Source organism: Pleurodeles waltl, chromosome 10, assembly GCF_031143425.1.
Source record: "Pleurodeles waltl isolate 20211129_DDA chromosome 10, aPleWal1.hap1.20221129, whole genome shotgun sequence".
Lineage (NCBI taxonomy): Eukaryota > Metazoa > Chordata > Amphibia > Caudata > Salamandridae > Pleurodeles > Pleurodeles waltl.
In genome coordinates, this window is record NC_090449.1 from 2,018,892 (window position 1) to 2,041,040 (window position 22,149).

The 22,149-nt window shown below is 50.2% G+C and overlaps 1 protein-coding gene across 4 annotated transcripts in view; it reads left to right on the forward strand.

The window, feature by feature from the left end:
- Positions 1-22,149, forward strand: part of KDM5C (lysine demethylase 5C) — a 457,813-nt gene that overhangs the window by 162,154 nt on the left and 273,510 nt on the right. For all 4 annotated transcript variants that reach the window (XM_069209299.1, XM_069209300.1, XM_069209301.1 and 1 more), the window contains one exon: positions 7,392-7,511. In XM_069209299.1, coding sequence (XP_069065400.1) covers positions 7,392-7,511 — 120 coding nt within the window. The remainder of the gene's footprint in view (positions 1-7,391; positions 7,512-22,149) is intronic.

Here is a 22,149-nt window from a genome sequence, read left to right on the forward strand (position 1 = left end):
ACTCTTCTCCTTAACCCCTGGTCAGACACACCTGTGTACCCATGATGTGGACACAGGAGACAGCATGCCTGTCAAGAACAAAATCTTTAGACAGTCTGACCATGTTAAGGAAAGCATCAAGGTGGAAGTCCACAAGATGCTGGAATTGGGAGTCATTGAGCGCTCTGACAGCCCCTGGGCTAGCCCAGTGGTCTTAGTCCCCAAACCTCACACCACGGATGGAAAGAAAGAGATGAGGTTTTGTGTGGACTACAGAGGGCTCAATTCTGTCACCAAGACAGATGCTCATCCAATTCCAAGAGCTGATGAGCTCATTGATAAATTAGGTGCTGCCAAATTTCTAAGTACCTTTGACTTGACAGCAGGGTACTGGCAAATAAAAATGGCACCGGGAGCAAAAGAAAAGACAGCATTCTCCACACCTGATGGGCATTATCAGTTTACTGTTATGCCCTTTGGTTTAAAGAATGCCCCTGCCACCTTCCAAAGGTTGGTGAATCAAGTCCTTGCTGGCTTGGAGTCCTTTAGCACAGCTTATCTTGATGATATTGCTGTCTTTAGCTCCACCTGGCAGGATCACCTGGTCCACCTGAGGAAGGTTTTGAAGGCTCTGCAATCTGCAGGCCTCTCTATCAAGGCATCCAAATGCCAGATAGGGCAGGGAACTGTGGTTTACTTGGGACACCTTGTAGGTGGAGGCCAAGTTCAGCCACTCCAACCCAAGATCCAGACCATTCTGGACTGGGTAGCTCCAAAAACCCAGACTCAAGTCAGGGCATTCCTTGGCTTGACTGGGTACTACAGGAGGTTTGTGAAGGGATATGGATCCATTGTGACAGCCCTCACTGAGCTCACCTCCAAGAAAATGCCCAAGAAAGTGAACTGGACTGTGGACTGCCAACAGGCCTTTGACACCCTGAAACAGGCAATGTGCTCAGCACCAGTTCTCAAAGCTCCAGATTATTCTAAGCAGTTCATTGTGCAGACTGATGCCTCTGAACATGGGATAGGGGCAGTTTTGTCCCAAACAAATGATGATGGCCTTGACCAGCCTGTTGCTTTCATTAGCAGGAGGTTACTCCCCAGGGAGCAGCGTTGGAGTGCCATTGAGAGGGAGGCCTTTGCTGTGGTTTGGTCCCTGAAGAAGCTGAGACCATACCTCTTTGGGACTCACTTCCTAGTTCAAACTGACCACAGACCTCTCAAATGGCTGATGCAAATGAAAGGTGAAAATCCTAAACTGTTGAGGTGGTCCATCTCCCTACAGGGAATGGACTTTATAGTGGAACACAGACCTGGGACTGCCCATGCCAATGCAGATGGCCTTTCCAGGTTCTTCCACTTAGAAAATGAAGACTCTCTTGGGAAAGGTTAGTCTCATCCTCTTTCGTTTGGGGGGGGGTTGTGTAAGGAAATGCCTCCTTGGCATGGTTGCCCCCTGACTTTTTGCCTTTGCTGATGCTATGTTTACAATTGAAAGTGTGCTGAGGCCTGCTAACCAGGCCCCAGCACCAGTGTTCTTTCCCTAACCTGTACTTTTGTATCCACAATTGGCAGACCCTGGCATCCAGATAAGTCCCTTGTAACTGGTACTTCTAGTACCAAGGGCCCTGATGCCAAGGAAGGTCTCTAAGGGCTGCAGCATGTCTTATGCCACCCTGGAGACCTCTCACTCAGCACAGACACACTGCTTGCCAGCTTGTGTGTGCTAGTGAGGACAAAACGAGTAAGTCGACATGGCACTCCCCTCAGGGTGCCATGCCAGCCTCTCACTGCCTATGCAGTATAGGTAAGACACCCCTCTAGCAGGCCTTACAGCCCTAAGGCAGGGTGCACTATACCATAGGTGAGGGTACCAGTGCATGAGCATGGTACCCCTACAGTGTCTAAATAAAACCTTAGACATTGTAAGTGCAGGGTAGCCATAAGAGTATATGGTCTGGGAGTCTGTCAAACACGAACTCCACAGCACCATAATGGCTACACTGAAAACTGGGAAGTTTGGTATCAAACTTCTCAACACAATAAATGCACACTGATGCCAGTGTACATTTTATTGTAAAATACACCACAGAGGGCACCTTAGAGGTGCCCCCTGAAACTTAACCGACTATCTGTGTAGGCTGACTAGTTTTAGCAGCCTGCCACAAACCGAGACATGTTGCTGGCCCCATGGGGAGAGTGCCTTTGTCACTCTGAGGCCAGTAACAAAGCCTGCACTGGGTGGAGATGCTAACACCTCTCCCAGGCAGGAATTGTCACACCTGGCGGTGAGCCTCAAAGGCTCACCTCCTTTGTGCCAACCCAGCAGGACACTCCAGCTAGTGGAGTTGCCCGCCCCCTCCGGCCAGGCCCCACTTTTGGCGGCAAGGCCGGAGAAAATAATGAGAATAACAAGGAGGAGTCACTGGCCAGTCAGGACAGCCCCTAAGGTGTCCTGAGCTGAGGTGACTCTAACTTTTAGAAATCCTCCATCTTGCAGATGGAGGATTCCCCCAATAGGGTTAGGATTGTGACCCCCTCCCCTTGGGAGGAGGCACAAAGAGGGTGTACCCACCCTCAGGGCTAGTAGCCATTGGCTACTAACCCCCCAGACCTAAACACGCCCTTAAATTTAGTATTTAAGGGCTACCCTGAACCCTAGAAAATTAGATTCCTGCAACTACAAGAAGAAGGACTGCCTAGCTGAAAACCCCTGCAGAGGAAGACCAGAAGACGACTACTGCCTTGGCCCCAGAAACTCACCGGCCTGTCTCCTGCCTTCCAAAGATCCTGCTCCAGCGACGCCTTCCAAAGGGACCAGCGACCTCGACATCCTCTGAGGACTGCCCCTGCTTCGAAAAGACAAGAAACTCCCGAGGACAGCGGACCTGCTCCAAGAAAGGCTGCAACTTTGTTTCCAGCGGCTTTAAAGAACCCTGCAAGCTCCCCGCAAAAGGCGTGAGACTTGCAACACTGCACCCGGCGACCCCGACTCGGCTGGTGGCGATCCAACACCTCAGGAGGGACCCCAGGACTACTCTAAGACTGTGAGTACAAAAACCTGTCCCCCCTGAGCCCCCACAGCGCCGCCTGCAGAGGGAATCCCGAGGCTTCCCCTGACCGCGACTCTTTGAACCTAAAGTCCCGACACCTGGGAGAGACCCTGCACCCGCAGCCCCCAGGACCTGAAGGACCGGACTTTCACTGGAGGAGTGACCCCCAGGAGTCCCTCTCCCTTACCCAAGTGGAGGTTTCCCCGAGGAACCCCCCCCTTGCCTGCCTGCAGCGCTGAAGAGATCCCTAGATCTCCCATTGACTTCCATTACAAACCCGACGCTTGTTTCGACACTGCACCCGGCCGCCCCCGCGCTGCTGAGGGTGAAATTTCTGTGTGGACTTGTGTCCCCCCCGGTGCCCTACAAAACCCCCCTGGTCTGCCCTCCGAAGACGCGGGTACTTACCTGCAAGCAGACCGGAACCGGGGCACCCCCTTCACTCCATTCTAGCCTATGTGTTTTGGGCACCACTTGGAACTCTGCACCTGACCGGCCCTGAGCTGCTGGTGTGGTGACTTTGGGGTTGCTCTGAACCCCCAACGGTGGGCTACCTTGGACCAAGAACTGAACCCTGTAAGTGTCCTACTTACCTGGTAAAACTAACAAAAACTTACCTCCCCCAGGAACTGTGAAAATTGCACTAAGTGTCCACTTTTAAAACAGCTATTTGTCAATAACTTGAAAAGTATACATGCAATTTTTATGATTTGAAGTTCCTAAAGTACTTACCTGCAATACCTTTCGAATGAGCTATTACATGTAGAATTTGAACCTGTGGTTCTTAAAATAAACTAAGAAAAGATATTTTTCTATACAAAAACCTATTGGCTGGATTTGTCTCTGAGTGTGTGTACCTCATTTATTGTCTATGTGTATGTACAACAAATGCTTAACACTACTCCTTGGATAAGCCTACTGCTCGACCACACTACCACAAAATAGAGCATTAGTATTATCTATTTTTACCACTATTTTACCTCTAAGGGGAACCCTTGGACTCTGTGCATGCTATTCCTTACTTTGAAATAGCACATACAGAGCCAACTTCCTACACTGATGCTATGTTTTGAATTGAAAGTGTGCTGAGGCCTGCTAACCAGGCCCCAGCACCAGTGTTCTTTCCCTAACCTGTACTTTTGTTTTCACAATTGGCACACCCTGGCATCCAGGTAAGTCCCTTGTAACTGGTACCCCTGGTACCAAGGGCTCTGATGCCAGGGAAGGTCTCTAAGGGCTGCAGCATATGTTATGCCACCCTGGGGACCCCTCACTCAGTACAGACACACTGCTTGCCAGCTTGTGTGTGCTGGTGAGGACAAAACGAGTAAGTCGACATGGCACTCCCCTCAGGGTGCCATGCCAACCTCAAACTGCCTATGCAGTATAGATAAGTCACCCCTCTAGCAGGCCTTACAGCCCTAAGGCAGGGTGCACTATACCATAGGTGAGGGCACCAGTGCATGAGCACTGTGCCCCTACAGTGTCTAAGCAAAACCTTAGACATTGTAAGTGCAGGGTAGCCATAAGAGTATATGGTCTGGGAGTCTGTCAAACACGAACTCCACAGCACCATAAGGGCTACACTGAAAACTGGGAAGTTTGGTATCAAACTTCTCAGCACAATAAATGCACACTGATGCCAGTGTACATTTTATTGTGAAATACACCCCAGAGGGCACCTTAGAGGTGCCCCCTGAAACCTTAACCAACTACCCGTGTAGGCTGACTGGTTTTAGCAGCCTGCCATACTCGAGACATGTTGCTGGCCACATGGGGAGAGTGCCTTTGTCACTCTGTGACCAGTAACAAAGTCTGCACTGGGTGGAGATGCTATCACCTCCCCCAGGCAGGAGCTGTAACACCTGGCGGTGAGCCTCAAAGGCTCACCCCCTTTGTTCCAGCACCACAGGGCACTCCAGCTAGTGGAGTTGCCCGCCCCCTCCGGCCACGGCCGCACTTTTGGCGGCAAGGCCGGAGGAATTAATGAGAAAAACAGGGAGTCACTGGCCAGTCAGGACAGCCCCTAAGGTGTCCTGAGCTGAAGTGACTCTAACTTTTAGCAATCCTCCATCTTGCAGATGGAGGATTCCCCCAATAGGGATAGGAATGTGACCCCCTCCCCTTGGGAGGAGGCACAAAGAAGGTGTACCCACCCTCAGGGCTAGTAGCCATTGGCTACTAACCCCCCAGACCTAAACACGCCCTTAAATTTAGTATTTAAGGACTCCCCTGAACCTAAGAATTTAGATTCCTGCAACTTACAGAAGAAGAGGACTGCTGAGCTGAAACAACTGCTTTGGCCCCAGTCCTACCGGCCTGTCTCCCTCCTTCAGAAGAAAACTGCTCCAGCGACGCTTTCTCCGGGACCAGCGACCTCTGAATCCTCAGAGGACTGCCCTGCTTCCAAGAGACCAAGAACTCCTGAGAACAGCGGCCCTGTTCAACAAAGACTGCAACTTTGTATCCAGAGGAGCAGATTTAAAGACCCCTGCAATCCCCGCAAGAAGCGTGAGACTTGCAACACTGCACCCGGCGATCCCGACTCGACTGGTGAAGAAACACCTCAGGGAGGACCCTATGGCGACTCCGAGACTGTGAGTAACCAAAGTTGTCCCCCCTGAGCCCCCACAGCGACGCCTGCAGAGGGAATCCCGAGGCTCTCCCTGACCGCGACTGCCTGACTCTGAAAACCTGACACCTGGAAAAGACCCTGCACCCGCAGCCCCCAGGACCTGAAGGATCGGAACTCCAGTGCAGGAGTGACCCCCAGGAGCCCCCCTCCCTTGCCCAGGTGGTGGCTACCCCGAGGAGCCCCCCCCTTGCCTGCCTGCATCGCTGAAGAGACCCCTTGGTCTCATTGAAACGTATTGAAAACCCGACACGTGTTTGCACACTGCACCCGGCCGCCCCCGTGCTGCTGAGGGTGTACTTTTTGTGTGAGCTTGTGAGCACCCCTCCCCCCCCCCCCCCCCCCCCCCCCCCCCCCCCCGGTGCCCTACAAAACCCCCCTAGTCTGCCCTCCGAAGACGCTGGTACTTACCTGCTGGCAGACTGGCACCGGCCCTGAGCTGCTGGTGTGGTAACTTTGGGGTTGCTCTGAAACCCCCAACGGTGGGCTACCTTGGACCCCAATTTGAACCCCGTAGGTGGTTTACTTACCTGCAAGAACTAACATTACTTTACCTCCCCTAGGAACTGTGAAAATTGCACTGTGTCCACTTTTAAAATAGCTATGTGTGTTTTGTGTAAAAAGTATATATGCTATTGTGATTATTCAAAGTTCCTAAAGTACTTACCTGCAATACCTTTCAAATGAGATATTACATGTAGAATTTGAACCTGTGGTTCTTAAAATAAACTAAGAAAATATATTTTTCTATACAAAATTCTATTGGCCTGGAATTGTCTCAGGGCCCTTGGTACCAGTTACAAGGGACTTATCTGGATGCCAGGGTGTGCCAATTGTGGAATCAAAAGTACAGGTTAGGGAAAGAACACTGGTGCTGGGGCCTGGTTAGCAGGCCTCAGCACACTTTCAATTCAAAACATAGCATCAGCAAAGGCAAAAAGTCAGGGGGTAACCATGCCAAGGAGGCATTTCCTTACAGCACCTCTTTGACCTCTGCACCTGACCGGCCCTGAGCTGCTGGTGTGGTAACTTTGGGGTTGCTCTGAACCCCCAACGGTGGGCTACCTTGGACCAAAAACTGAAACCTGTAAGTGACTTACTTACCTGTTAAAACTAACATTACTTTACCTCCCCCAGGAACTGTGAAAATTGCACTAAGTGTCCACTTTTAAAACCGCTTATTGTGTTTTATGAGAAAAGTATACATGCTAATTAAATGATTCAAAGTTCCTAAAGTACTTACCTGCAATACCTTTCAAATGAGATATTACATGTAAAATTTGAACCTGTGGTTCTTAAAATAAACTAAGAAAATATGTTTTTCTATAACAACCTATTTGCTGGATTTGTCTCTGAGTGTGTGTTCCTCATTTATTGCCTGTGTGTATGTACAACAAATGCTCAACACTACTCCTTTGATAAGCCTACTGCTCGACCACACTACCACAAAATAGAGCATTAGTATTATCTCTTTTTGCCACTATCTTACCTCTAAGGGGAACCCTTGGACTCTGTGCATGCTATTCCTTACTTTGAAATAGTGCATACAGAGCCAACTTCCTACACTTGGTTTACCTTTTATCCCTCTGGCTGCCCTTCTGACCTTCCTATTAATCAGTGCTGGTTTCTTTTTTCCAAGACCTATCTTAATTTTTGGCCCTATTCCACATTTAATTATATTTCACTTCTTTAGTCCTAATAACCTTTTTCTCTCTTTCCTACAGGTGGTCCGAACTAACCAGTGTGCTGGTGAGTTTGTGATTACTTTTCCTCGGGCCTATCACAGTGGCTTTAACCAAGGCTACAACTTTGCTGAGGCTGTCAACTTCTGCACTGCAGATTGGGCAAGTATATTTTAGGTTGTAGAACAGTGGTGTGTGTGGCAGGGTTTCTAGAAGGGTGTCCAGATGTGGGTGAGCTGACCTGAACTGGCAGGCTTCTACAAGCAGCTGCTGTTAACACTGGAGGAGGTGCCATTCACTTATACAACCGCCTTTCCAGTCTAACACTTAGGCCCATATTTATACTTTTTGACGCAAAACTGCGCTAACGCAGTTTTGCGTCAAAAAAATTAGCGCGGGCTAACGCCATTCTGAAGCACCATGCGGGCGCCGTATTTATTGAATGACGTTAGCCGGCGTTAGCCGCCGGCGCCGTCTGGTGTGCGTTAAAAAAAAGGCATACACCAGGCAGCGCCAGCGTAGGGGAAAAGGGAGCTTGGGCGTCAAGAAATGGGGCAAGTCAGGTTGAGGCAATTTTTTCGCCTTAACCCGATTTGCGCCATTTTTTTTCACTCCCAACCCCCATAGAAATGACTCCTGTCTTAGCAAAGACAGGAGTCATGCCCCCTTGCCCAATGGCCATGCCCAGGGGACTTCTGTCCCCTGGGCATGGTCATTGGGCATAGTGGCATGTAGGGGGGGCACAAATCAGGCCCCCCTATGCCACAAAAAAAACACACAAAAAACACTTACCTGAACTTACCTTAATGTCCCTGGGATGGGTCCCTCCAGCCTTGGGTGTCCTCCTGGGGTGGGCAAGGGTGACAGGGGGTGTCCCTGGGGGCATGGGAGGGCACCTCTGGGCTCCTTCAGAGCCCACAGGTCCCTTAACGCCTGCCTTTTGCAGGCGCTAAAAAACAGTGCAAAAGCGGACGTATGTCATTTTTTGTGACCCGCCCACTCCCGGGCGTGAATTTTGCCCGGGAGTATAAATCCGACGCACATGCCTCGGAGTCGTTTTTTTTTTTTTTTTTTTAGACGTGAACGTCTACCTTGCATCTCATTAACGCAAAGTAGGTGTCCACGCAAAAAAATGACGCAAACTCCATGGACTTTGGCGCTAGACGCGTCTAACGCCAAAGTATAAATATGGAGTTAGTTTTGCGTCGAAATTGCGTCAAAAAAAACGACGCAATTCCGGCGCAAACGGAGTATAAATATGCCCCTTAGTGGCCCAGACTTTGCACAGGGCTTCACCTCTCAGGTTGAATTATTGCGAATGTGTACAGCTTGGAGCCCACCACCTGTCTGGATGGTCATTGATTTGTCAAGGGTTGAGCTGTTCACCCTAATTGCTGGGTGGTGAATATTTCGTAAAGGATAGATTCTGAGCCATCTCTCCTCCGGGCAGAAGTGCAAAGATGGGTTGCAAGCATGCTACAAGTCTTTCTCTGACGTGGGTATCCTAAGCAAATGCAACTATTACTTGCTTGGATTTCACTTGCTGTAGGGTGTTCCTTCTGTCATCCATCTGTTCCTGTTCATCTGAAATTTACTGACTATTTCTAAAGCCAAGTTTTCAATTGTTGGTGCTTTTATGCTTGCATTGCTACCACTAGATCCTCCATCTTGTTTGCTAATAATGGTGCTAGTAAAGAAGTGTTCGATGGAATGTGTGGCTGTAGATACACATGCTCTGCATACTCCTGCCATCTAGTGATTGGTCTGGAGTGTTGCAGTTGTTTTTCTTCGAAGAAGCATATCCAGTCACGGGATAGAGGGACTCCTCCTCTTGGTGATACTGTGCATAGGCATGAGATCCTTTGTTAGATTGTTTTCTTTCTGCCGTCTGGTTCGGACGTGTCTTTGCTCCGTCTTTGCTCCGTCTTTCGACTTGCTCTGGTTGGGAATCTGTCTTTCCATCTTTTTATCGACTGCATTATTTCTCTATTGCATATTTCTGTCTTAGTGTTCGAGTTGTCAGTCTGGGTACCAACGGTGTGCTGTCCAGGGCGTCCTCACCCATTTCGGGCCTACCTCACCACCCAGCATCGACCATTATGCTGAGTTGATGGAACAAATGCAGTTTCGTTTCTGCCCTTGTGCCATGCAAAATTTCTCCACACCAACCAACATCTGGTTTGCCTCTCCCCGGATCACCAGGAAGCTACCTGCGATGCCTACAAATCATCTGGTCAAAGAAGACTCTTCGGGCCCGAAGAGCTCATCGGTTGGAAATGGCGCACAAGACTGTGGACGACAACCTGAACATGTTTGGGAGGAACATGCCCTGGAAGAGCCTGAACAAGAGGAGGCCTCAATCTAGGACTTTGATGTGCAAGTCAGATATTGAAAGCTATGAGGTGAGATCCTCGCAAACCACGAGGACCGTGGCCCCTCTTGGTGACCCTAAGGCTATTAAAAAGCCTCTTAGAGGTCACCGGACCACCATTTGCCACAAGGCCATGGCCAGATCCGAAAAACTGTTTCGACTGCCCTGCCTTCCGGCTCGGCTCTGAAAATACCCTAGACAAAAACAATGTCTTCGACCTCCAGCACCAAGGTCTGAAACATTGTTGACATCTCTGTCCGAACTTTGGCTCAGAGTGCTTCTGCTCCAAGCTGGCCAGCTACCAGTTCCACGCTGAGGAAATGGCACAGACCGAAAATGTTGGTGCCAAAAACATCAGAGCCTCATCCACCTGCTCCTCCTCCCCCTGCTCCACCTTGCTCCTCCTCCCCCTGCTCCACCTTGCTCCTCCTCCCCCTGCTCCACCTTGCTCCTCCTCCCCCTGCTCCACCTTGCTCCTCCTCCCCCTGCTCCACCTTGCTCCTCCTCCCCCTGCTCCACCTTGCTCCTCCTCCCCCTGCTCCACCTTGCTCCTCCTCCCCCTGCTCCACCTTGCTCCTCCTCCCCCTGCTCCACCTTGCTCCTCCTCCCCCTGCTCCACCTTGCTCCTCCTCCCCCTGCTCCACCTTGCTCCTCCTCCCCCTGCTCCACCTTGCTCCTCCTCCCCCTGCTCCACCTTGCTCCTCCTCCCCCTGCTCCACCTTGCTCCTCCTCCCCCTGCTCCACCTTGCTCCTCCTCCCCCTGCTCCACCTTGCTCCTCCTCCCCCTGCTCCACCTTGCTCCTCCTCCCCCTGCTCCACCTTGCTCCTCCTCCCCCTGCTCCACCTTGCTCCTCCTCCCCCTGCTCCACCTTGCTCCTCCTCCCCCTGCTCCACCTTGCTCCTCCTCCCCCTGCTCCACCTTGCTCCTCCTCCCCCTGCTCCACCTTGCTCCTCCTCCCCCTGCTCCACCTTGCTCCTCCTCCCCCTGCTCCACCTTGCTCCTCCTCCCCCTGCTCCACCTTGCTCCTCCTCCCCCTGCTCCACCTTGCTCCTCCTCCCCCTGCTCCACCTTGCTCCTCCTCCCCCTGCTCCACCTTGCTCCTCCTCCCCCTGCTCCACCTTGCTCCTCCTCCCCCTGCTCCACCTTGCTCCTCCTCCCCCTGCTCCACCTTGCTCCTCCTCCCCCTGCTCCACCTTGCTCCTCCTCCCCCTGCTCCACCTTGCTCCTCCTCCCCCTGCTCCACCTTGCTCCTCCTCCCCCTGCTCCACCTTGCTCCTCCTCCCCCTGCTCCACCTTGCTCCTCCTCCTCCCCCTGCTCCACCTTGCTCCTCCTCCTCCCCCTGCTCCACCTTGCTCCTCCTCCTCCCCCTGCTCCACCTTGCTCCTCCTCCTCCCCCTGCTCCACCTTGCTCCTCCTCCTCCCCCTGCTCCACCTTGCTCCTCCTCCTCCCCCTGCTCCACCTTGCTCCTCCTCCTCCCCCTGCTCCACCTTGCTCCTCCTCCTCCCCCTGCTCCACCTTGCTCCTCCTCCTCCCCCTGCTCCACCTTGCTCCTCCTCCTCCCCCTGCTCCACCTTGCTCCTCCTCCTCCCCCTGCTCCACCTTGCTCCTCCTCCTCCCCCTGCTCCACCTTGCTCCTCCTCCTCCCCCTGCTCCACCTCGCTCCTCCTCCTCCCCCTGCTCCTCCTCGCTCCTCCTCCTCCCCCTGCTCCACCTCGCTCCTCCTCCTCCCCCTGCTCCACCTTGCTCCCCCCCTCCCCCTGCTCCACCTTGCTCCCCCCCTCCTTAATCTCCTTTCCCTCCACCTGCCCCACCACTGCAGGAGAGTAAACTCCTCAGCGATCCCCTGCATAAACTGGGGAAGATGTGTGTGGGATATAGCAGGACCTGGATCCATGGGACATCCGTGAACCTCATCCCATACTGACCAGTGACCCAGATTGGTACTCTGCATGCCCCTCACCACCTGAGGATAGTACAGCCTACCAGCAGGTAGTGGGAAGTGCAACCGCTTTCCACAATGTGGAGCTGCACAAGGACCCCATCGCACAGGACTTCCTGTTCCATATGCTTACATTTAATCATAGATATCCAATTCCTGCGTATGCTTCCTGGTATGCCTGGTCATGCTGATGAAACTTTTTTTTTAAGAAAGATAAGCCTGCTCCCTGAGACCCATTGTGCATTAGGTCACACTTCTACCTCCAGATTCTATGTTGGCCGCCACTTCACGAAAACATAGCAATAGCCAGCTCACAGGGGAGACGATGACTCCTGACAAGGTGAGTAAGAAGTTAGATGCTGCCAGCTACAGAGTGGCTGCACCGGCAGCAAACCATTGGTGTATTGCCAATTCAGTCTTTACTAGCCAGGTATAACCGGGCTCACTGGGACGAAATGGAGGAGCTCCACCAGTTTCTCTCAGAAGAGCACCGCAAAGGGGGGTGGCAAATTGTTGCAGAGTTACCCTAGATTTAGCTGCAAGCATCATTAATACAAGTGTCTTGATAAGAAGGCATGTGTGGTTTTGATGTTATGGTCTCAAACCAGAGGTACAGCAAGCTGTCCTTAACAGGCCCTATAAGGAGCATCTTTTTGGCCCTTGGATTGTGCCCTTGAAGCTGAAAAAAGGCCCGGACACAGCCTAGGCCATGGGTGCTCTACAGTCCCCCACACAAAGGAGCATTTTTTGACACACCCACCTTCAGAGGTGCTTACACATCCACATCATCCGAGGCGTCTACTTCCCCCTCACCCCCCAACCAGACAGCCTTCACCCTCCTTTTCTAGGGGTTTCTATAGTGTCTTACAGAGGCAACAACAAGGGCAGAGGTAAGAACACTGCCTCCCGAGGCTCTACCCCCACTGCAAAGCATTGACTACCTCAGTCCACCTGTCGGAGGACGGCTTCAAGATATTCATCAAGAGTGGGCCAACATCCCAGGAGCACCTCACCCTTCTCAAACAAGAGGTTCATTCCCCTCTTTTCAAAGGACCCATCGGCCTGTTCCCTTACAGCAACAGGGGTTGGGGTATACTCCCTGTACTTTATTCCCCAAAAAGGACGGGGCTCTCAGGCCTATTCTGGACCTCAGACCATTAAACCAGTACATTCTCTAGGAACACTTTCATATGGTTACACTTCAAGACTTTATTCCACTTCTACAACAAGGCGATCTTATTACGGCCCTAGATCTAAAGTATGCCTACTTCCATGTTCGGTGGGATGTGTAGCTGCAGATACACATGCTGTGCATAGTCCGCCGTCTGGTGTTGGGCTCGGAGTGTTACAAGTTGTTTTTCTTCGAAGAAGTCTTTTCGAGTCACGAGACCGAGGGACTCCTCCTACTTTGGTTCCATTGCGCATGGGCGTCGACTCTATCTTAGATTGTTTTTTTTCCGCCATCGGGTTCGGACGTGTTCCTTTTCGCTCTGTGTTTCGGGTCAGAAAGTTAGTCAGAATCTCGGAAAAATCAGTCGGTATTGTTTCGTTCGGTATCGGGTTAGATTAGACAGATCAACACCGAATCTTGAAGCTCCGGTAGCCCTTCGGGGTAATTTCGATCACCCGTCGGGGCCTGGTCGGCCCGACCGCATGCAATATCGAGACTGATGGAACAGACCCCGTTTCGATTCTGTCCTAAATGCCACAATAAATATCCTTACACGGACCAACATTTGGTCTGTAACTTGTGCCTGTCCCCCGAGCACAAGGAGGATACGTGCGAGGCCTGTCGCGCGTTTCGGTCGAGAAAAACGCTCAGAGACCGAAGAGCCAGGAGGTTGCAGATGGCGTCCACGCCGACAGGACAACAACGGTTCGAGGAGGAGGAAGAAGAAACATTCTCCATCCCCAATTCAGACTCCGAAGAATTCGACGTCGAAGAGCAACCAACCGTGAGTAAGACGTCGAAACAAAGATCACACAAAAAAACAGAGAAAGCCCAGGGGACGCCACCGCCAACAGGCCATGGCTTAACCCATAAAGTAGGTGACCGTCCATCGGCACCGAAAAAGGGCGAGCTGGTGCCGAAGTCGTCCGACTCAGGTCGAGACACAGGCACGCAGCAATCTCGGAACCGAGAGAGTGGTGCAGAAAAGGGTCGACATGTGATAGCGGCACCGAAGTTGCTCGGCACAGAGACAACGGCACCGAAGATGTTCGGCACCGAGAAGGCACGACACCGAAAAGAAGAAAGATCTTGTCGGAGCCGAAAAAATCAAGTCACGGTTTCGGTGCCAAAACACCAGGCAACCGAAAACCAGTTCCTACTCAGAGGAACAAGGACTGTCCTCCCAACTAAAACACAGATTTGAGGAGGAATTACAAACAATAGAACCAGATCACACGTAAAAGCGGATCTTTATCCAAAAGGATACAGGGAAGATCAGCACTCTTCCCCCAGTCAGGAGAAAAAGAAAACTTGACTTCCAACAAGAAGACAAGCAGCCACAAGCAAAGGTGGTAAAGAAAGTAACTCCACCACCCTCTTCACCACAGTCAACCCATGCATCACCGGCACAAACTCCACCACATTCACCAGCTCATACCACCATGAGCCAAGATGATCCAGATGCATGGGACCTCTATGATGCTCCAGTATCGGACAATAGCCCTGAATCGTACCCAACTAATCCCTCACCACCTGAGGACAGTACAGCATATGCACAGGTGGTAGCCAGGGCAGCCGAATTTCATAATGTATCGCTACATTCGGAGCCTATTGAGGATGACTTCCTCTGTAACACCCTGTCCTCCACCCATAGCCATTATCAAAGTCTTCCCATGCTCCCGGGAATGCTAAGGCACGCTAAACAGATTTTTATGAAGCCAGTTAAAAGCAGAGCAATAACTCCAAGGGTGGAGAAAAAATATAAAGCACCGCCTACAGACCCTGCTTTTATTACAGCACAACTGGCGCCAGATTCAGTAGTCGTAGGAGCAGCTCGTAAAAGAGCCAACTCGCATACATCAGGCGACGCACTACCTCCGGACAAGGAGAGCCACAAGTTCGATGCAGCTGGGAAAAGGGTTGCAGCACAAGCTGCAAATCAGTGGCGCATCGCCAACTCCCAAGCACTCCTTGTGTTGCAAGTCTCACGCTTCTTGCGGGGAGTTGCAGGGGTCTTTAAATCTGCTCCTTGAAACAAAGTTGCAGTTCTTTTGGAGCAGTGCCGCTGTCCTCGGGAGTTTCTTGTCTTTCTTGAAGCAGGGCAGTCCTCAGACGATTCAGAGGTCGCTGGTCCCTTGGAAAGCGTCGCTGGAGCAGGTTTCTTTGGAAAGCAGGAGACAGGCCGGTAAGTCTGGGGCCAAAGCAGTTGGTGTCTTCTGTTCTTCCTCTGCAAGGGTTTTTCAGCTCAGCAGTCCTCTTCTTGTAGTTTCAGGAATCTAAATTCTTAGGTTCAGGGGAGCCCTTAAATACTGAATTTAAGGACGTGTTTAGGTCTGGGGGGTTAGTAGCCAATGGCTACTAGCCCTGAGGGTGAGTACACCCTCTTTGTGCCTCCTCCCAAGGGGAGGGGGTCACATCCCTAATCCTATTGGGGGAATCCTCCATCTGCAAGATGGAGGATTTCTAAAAGTTAGTCACTTCAGCTCAGGACACCTTAGGGGCTGTCCTGACTGGCCAGTGACTCCTCCTTGTTGTTTTATTTGTTTCCTCCGGTCTTGCCGCCAAAAGTGGGGGCCGTGGCCAGAGGGGGCGGGCAACTCCACTAGCTGGAGTGTCTTGCGGTGCTGTGACAAAGGGGTGAGCCTTTGAGGCTCACCGCCAGGTGTTACAGCTCCTGCCTGGGGGAGGTGTTAGCATCTCCACCCAGTGCAGGCTTTGTTACTGGCCTCAGAGTGACAAAGGCACTCTCCCCATGGGGCCAGCAACATGTCTCGCTTGTGGCAGGCTGCTGGAACCAGTCAGCCTACACAGATAGTCGGTTAAGGTTTCAGGGGGCACCTCTAAGGTGCCCTCTGTGGTGTATTTTACAATAAAATGTACACTGGCATCAGTGTGCATTTATTGTGCTGAGAAGTTTGATACCAAACTTCCCAGTTTTCAGTGTAGCCATTATGGTGCTGTGGAGTTCGTGTAAAACAGACTCCTAGACCATATACTCTTATGGCTACCCTGCACTTACAATGTCTAAGGTATTGCTTAGACACTGTAGGGGCACAGTGCTCATGCACTGGTGCCCTCACCTATGGTATAGTGCACCCTGCCTTAGGGCTGTAAGGCCTACTAGAGGGGTGACTTATCTATACCTTCATAGGCAGTGAGAGGCTGGCATGGCACCCTGAGGGGAGTGCCATGTCGACTTACTCGTTTTGTTCTCACCAGCACACACAAGCTGGCAAGCAGTGTGTCTGTGCTGAGTGAGGGGTCACCAGGGTGGCATAAGACATGCTGCAGCCCTTAGAGACCTTCCTTGGCATCAGGGCCCTTGGTACCAGGGGTACCACTTACAAGGGACTTATCTGGATGCCAGGGTGTGCCAATTGTGGAATCAAAAGTACAGGTTAGGGAAAACACTGGTGCTGGGGCCTGGTTAGCAGGCCTCAGCACACTTTCAATTCAAATCATAGCATCAGCAAAGGCAAAATGTCAGGGGGTAACCATGCCAAGGAGGCATTTCCTTACACACGTGTTCCCCTACTTAGACGACTGGTTAATCAAAACCAACACGCTAACAAAGTGTTCACATCACACAAAGTATGTCATACAGACACTTCACAGGCTGGGTTTCTCCATCAACTATGCAAAGTCAAAACTTTTGCTGTGTCAAACACAACAATACTTAGGAGCAACAATCAACACAATAAAAGGGATAGCCACTCCAAGTCCACAAAGGGTTCAAACAATTCACAAGGTCATACAAGCCATGTATCCAACACAAAAGATACAAGCAAAAATAGTATTTAAACTACTAGGCATGATGTCTTCATGCATAGCCATTGTCCCATACGCAAGGTTGCACATGCGGCCCTTACAACAGTGCCTAGCATCACAGTGGTCACAGGCACAGGGTCAACTTCGAGATCTGGTGTTGATAGTCCGCCAAACATACATCTCGCTTCAATGGTGGAACAGTATAAATTTAAACAAAGGGCGGCCTTTCCAAGACCCAGTGCCAACATACGTTATAACAGATGCTTCCATGACAGGGTGGGGAGCACACCTCAATCAACACAGCATCCAAGGACAATGGGACATTCATCAAAGAAAGTACCACATAAATCACTTAGAACTGTTAGCAGTATTTCTAGCGTTGAAAGCATTCCAACCCATGATAACCCACAAATACATTCTTGTCAAAACGGACAATATGACGACAATGTATTATTTAAACAAACAGGGGGAGACACACTCGACACAGTTGTGTCTCCTAACACAAAAAATATGGCATTGGGCAATTCGCAACCACATTCGCCTAATAGCACAATTTATTCCAGGGATCCAGAACCAGCTAGCAGACAATCTCTCTCGGGATCACCAACAAGTCCACGAATGGGAAATTCACCCCCAAATACTAAACAATTACTTTCAAATTTGGGGAACACCTCAAATAGATCTATTTGCAACAAAAGAAAACGCAAAATGCCAAAGCTTCGCATCCAGGTACCCACACCGCCACTCCCAAGGCAATGGTCTATGGATGAATTGGTAAGGGATATTTGTGTACGCTTTTCCCCCTCTCCCTCTCCTTCCATATCTAGTAAACAGATTGAGTCAAAACAAACTCAAACTCATACTAATAGCTCCAACATGGGCAAGACAACCTTGGTATACAACGCTACTAGACCTTTCAGTAGTACCTCATGTCAAACTACCCAACAGACCTGATCTGCTAACGCAAAACAAACAACAGATCAGGCATCCAAACCCAGCATCGCTGAATCTAGCAATTTGGCTCCTGAAATCCTAGAATTTGGACACTTAGACCTCACACAAGAATGTATGGAGGTTATAAAACAGGCTAGAAAACCTTCCACTAGCCACTGCTATGCAAGTAAATGGAAAAGATTTGTTTATTACTGCCATAATAATCAAATTCAACCATTGCATGCATCTCCAAAAGATGTAGTAGGATATTTACTACTTTTGCAAAAATCTAATCTAGCTTTCTCTTCCATAAAGATACATCTCACCGCAATATCTGCTTACCTGCAGATTACTCATTCAATTTCCCTGTTTAGAATACCTGTCATTAAAGCGTTTATGGAAGGCCTAAAGAGAATTATACCACCAAGAACACCACCTGTTCCTTCATGGAACCTCAACATTGTCTTAACAAGGCTTATGGGTCCACCTTTTGAACCCATGCATTCATGTGAAATGCAATACTTAACGTGGAAAGTTGCATTTCTCATTGCCATCACATCTCTAAGAAGAGTAAGTAAAATACAGGCGTTTACCATACAAGAACCATTTATTCAAATACACAAGAATAAGGTCGTTCTAAGAACAAATCCAAAATTCTTACCAAAGGTTATCTCACCGTTCTACTTAAATCAAACAGTGGAATTACCAGTGTTCTTCCCACAGCCAGATTCAATAGCTGAAAGAGCACTACATACATTAGACATCAAGAGAGCACTAATGTACTACATTGATAGGACAAAAGAAATTAGGAACACAAAACTATTCATTGCATTCCAAAAACCTCATACAGGAAATCCAATATCAAAACAAGGTATTGCCAGATGGATAGTACGGTGCATCCAAACCTGCTATCTTAAAGCAAAAAGAGAACTGCCTATTACACCAAGGGCGCACACAACCAGAAAGAAAGGTGCTACTATGGCCTTTCTAGGAAATATTCCAATGAACGAAATATGTAAGGCAGCAACATGGTCTATGCCTCATACATTTACTAAACACTACTGTGTAGATGTGTTATCTGCACAACAAGCCACAGTAGGTCAAGCCGTACTAAGAACTTTATTTCAAACTACTTCCACTCCTACAGGCTGAACCACCACTTTTGGGGAGAAAACTGCTTACTAGTCTATGCACAGCATGTGTATCTGCAGCTACACATGCCACCGAACGGAAAATGTCACTTACCCAGTGTACATCTGTTCGTGGCATTAGTCGCTGCAGATTCACATGCGCCCACCCGCCTTCCCGGCAGCCTGTAGCTGTTTGGAAGTAATTCTTCAACATTTGTACATTTGTAAATATATTACTTTAACCTTCATTTTGTACATACTTATTCATTCCATTGCGTGGGCACTATTACTAGCATACACAACTCCTACCTCACCCTCTGCGGGGAAAACAATCTAAGATGGAGTTGACGCCCATGCGCAATGGAACCAAAGTAGGAGGAGTCCCTCGGTCTCGTGACTCAAAAGACTTCTTCGAAGAAAAACAACTTGTAACACTCCGAGCCCAACACCAGACGGCGGACTATGCACAGCATGTGAATCTGCAGCGACTAATGCCACGAACAGATGTACACTGGGTAAGTGACATTTTCCATTCCCTTCCACCTTGCACACTGCAATTACCTAAGATTCATGGTTGCAGGCAAACATTACCAGTTCACAGTCCTACCTTTTGGAGTCACAACTGCTCCCAGAGTCTTCACGAAGTGTTTAGCAGTAGCTGTTGCACACCTCAGAAGACAGAGCATACGTGTGTTCCCTTAACTAGACGACTAGCTCCTCAACTCCAGCATTTTACCATAGTGCCAATATGACACTCAGATGACAGTGGATCTGCTTCAGACACTGGGATTTACCATCAGCTTTGTCAAATCCCACCTCTAAACTCTTTAGGAGCCGCCTAGTCTAGGGGCTCCCTCCATGCAGAGTTGGGTGCTAGCATACCAGTCTTGGGTTCACAGTATTCAGCACCCCCCCATGCCCCCCCCCATTTCAGGTAAGTCGCACATACAGTCACGACTATTATGCGCATGTTAGGGATGATGGCCTCCTGCATTGCCTTTATTCTCTATGCCATACTACACATGCGTCCCCCACAGCAGTGTCTGTCTCGCCAGTGGTCTCAGTCACAGGTTCACCTGGAGGATCTAGTGGTGTCAGACCACCATACTCTCAGCAGTGGTAGAGCACCACCAACCTGTTAAAAGGGTGACCTTTTCTGGACCTTGGGCCTCAGGTCCTTCTGACCACAGATGAATCACTGACTGGTTGGAACACTCACCTTCAGACCTCAAAGTACAGGGCCTTTGGGATCTCTGGCACCAATCCCTACATATCAATTTCCTTGCGCCTCGGCCTGTATTTCAAGCCCTGAAAGCATTTCTTCACCACCTCTCACAAGGTTGTCACAGTCTGCACTGAGAAACTGGCAACCATGTATTACCTACAGAAACAAAGGGGGACACGATCGTCCCAATTGTCACAAGTCTCTCAGACAATAAAGTGTGCTCTCCACCATCACATTCACCTGGTGGCAGAGTATCTTCCAGGAATGGACAGCGACTTTGCAGACCTGTTCAGCAGGATGGAGCAACAAGTCCACGAATGGTAACTCCACCCAAAAGTCCTTCAAACTTCAGAGTGTGAAACTCTTAAGATAGAACTTTTCGCCACAGCAGAAATCGCAAAATGGCCAAGCTTCGCTCCACGTACCCACACTCCCTATCCAAGGGCAACGCTGTATGGATGAACTGATCAGGGATTTTTTCTTACGCTTTTTCACCTCTTCCTTACATTCCATTTCTGGTTTGGAAAATCAGGCAGACATTTCTCACCATGATCCTTGTAGCTACTACTTGGGTGTGTCAGCCATGGTTCACCACACTTCTGGACCTCTCAGCAGTTCCCCAGGAGAAGTTCCCAAACAGGCTGTGCGTCCTCTCTGAAAATCAATATTCGATCGAGCATCGAGACCCAAAGTCTGTCAACCTTGCGATATGGCACCCAAAGTCAGAGTTTGGCTACTTTGAGTTGCCTGCAGAATGTATGGAAATTCTCAGGGAAGCTCGTAGACCCACAACCTGAGCATGTTATGCTGCAAAATGGAAAGGTTTTGTGTGTTACTGCCAACCCAAATGTATTAATCCCATTAAAGCTACTGTCCAAGACTGTTTGCGACATTTACAGAAAGCACGTTAAGCTTGCACTTCCATTTGCTTCCATCTTGCAGCTATAGCTGCATATTTACAGAACAGACAATATACTTCCTTGTTCAGAATCCCAGACATCAAAGCTTTCATGGAAGGTCCTAAAAGGGTCATTCCCCCAAGAGTACCCACCTGCACTATCCTGGAACCTCAATGTTGTGCTTACCAGGCTCATGGGCCCTCCGTTTGAGCCACTTTTCATATCCTCTTCAGTACCTTTCTTGGAAAGTGATGGTTCGATGGCATCTGTCGCTGTAGATACGCATGTTCTGCAATAGCTCGCCATCTGGTGTTGGGTCGGAGTGTTACAAGTTGTTTTTCTTCGAAGAAGTCTTTCGAGTCACGGGACCGAGTGACTCCTCCTTTTGTCTCCATTGCGCATGGGCGTCGACTCCATCTTCGATTGTTTTTTTTCCGCCATCGGGTTCGGACGTGTTCCTGTCGCTCCGAGTTTCGGAACGGAAAAAATAGTTAATTTCGGAAGATTTTCATCGGTATTGTTGCGTTCGGGATCGGCGTACTTAGATTCCACACCGCATCGAAGATCGAAGAGCTCCGGTGCCCTTCGGGGTAGTTTTTCGATCCTCCGTCGGGGCCTGGTCGGCCCGACCGCGTGCTGAAGAACGCCGATGGAACGGACCCCGTTCCGTTTCTGCCCCAAATGCCACAATAAATACCCCTACACAGACCAACACTTGGTCTGCAACCTGTGCCTGTCACCTGAGCACAGCGAAGACACCTGCGAGGCCTGTCGTGCGTTCCGGTCCCGAAAAACACTCCGAGACCGTCGAGCCAGAAGACTTCAAATGGCGTCCGCACCGACAGCCCAACGGGAGTTCGAGGAACAAGAAGAGGAAGGTACCTTCTCGATCCAAGACTCAGACTCCGAAGGATTCGACGATACACAAACCGTGAGTAAGACGTCGAAAACCACACAAAGAAACATTTACAAGGCCCAGGGGACGCCACTGCCACCAGGCCATGGCTCGACCCATAAATTCGGTGACTGACCGTCGGCACCGAAAAAGGCCCAAACAGTGCCGAGATCGTCCGACTCCGGTCGAGACACCGGCACGCAGCCTTCTCGGGACCGAGAAAGTGCTGGAGACAAGCCTCGACACCGAGATGCCGGTGTGGACACGGCTCGACGCCGAGACAGCGGCACCGAAACAGATCGACGCCGAGAGGTTTCGGCCCCGAAAAGGAAAAAAGTCACCTCGGAGCCGAAAAAACACGCAGACAAAGTTTCGATGCCGAAACAAACTGCAAGCGACCCAGCTTCAGGCTCTTATACAGAAGAGCACTCGCTAACCTCCCAAATGCAAAAGCATAGGTTTGAGG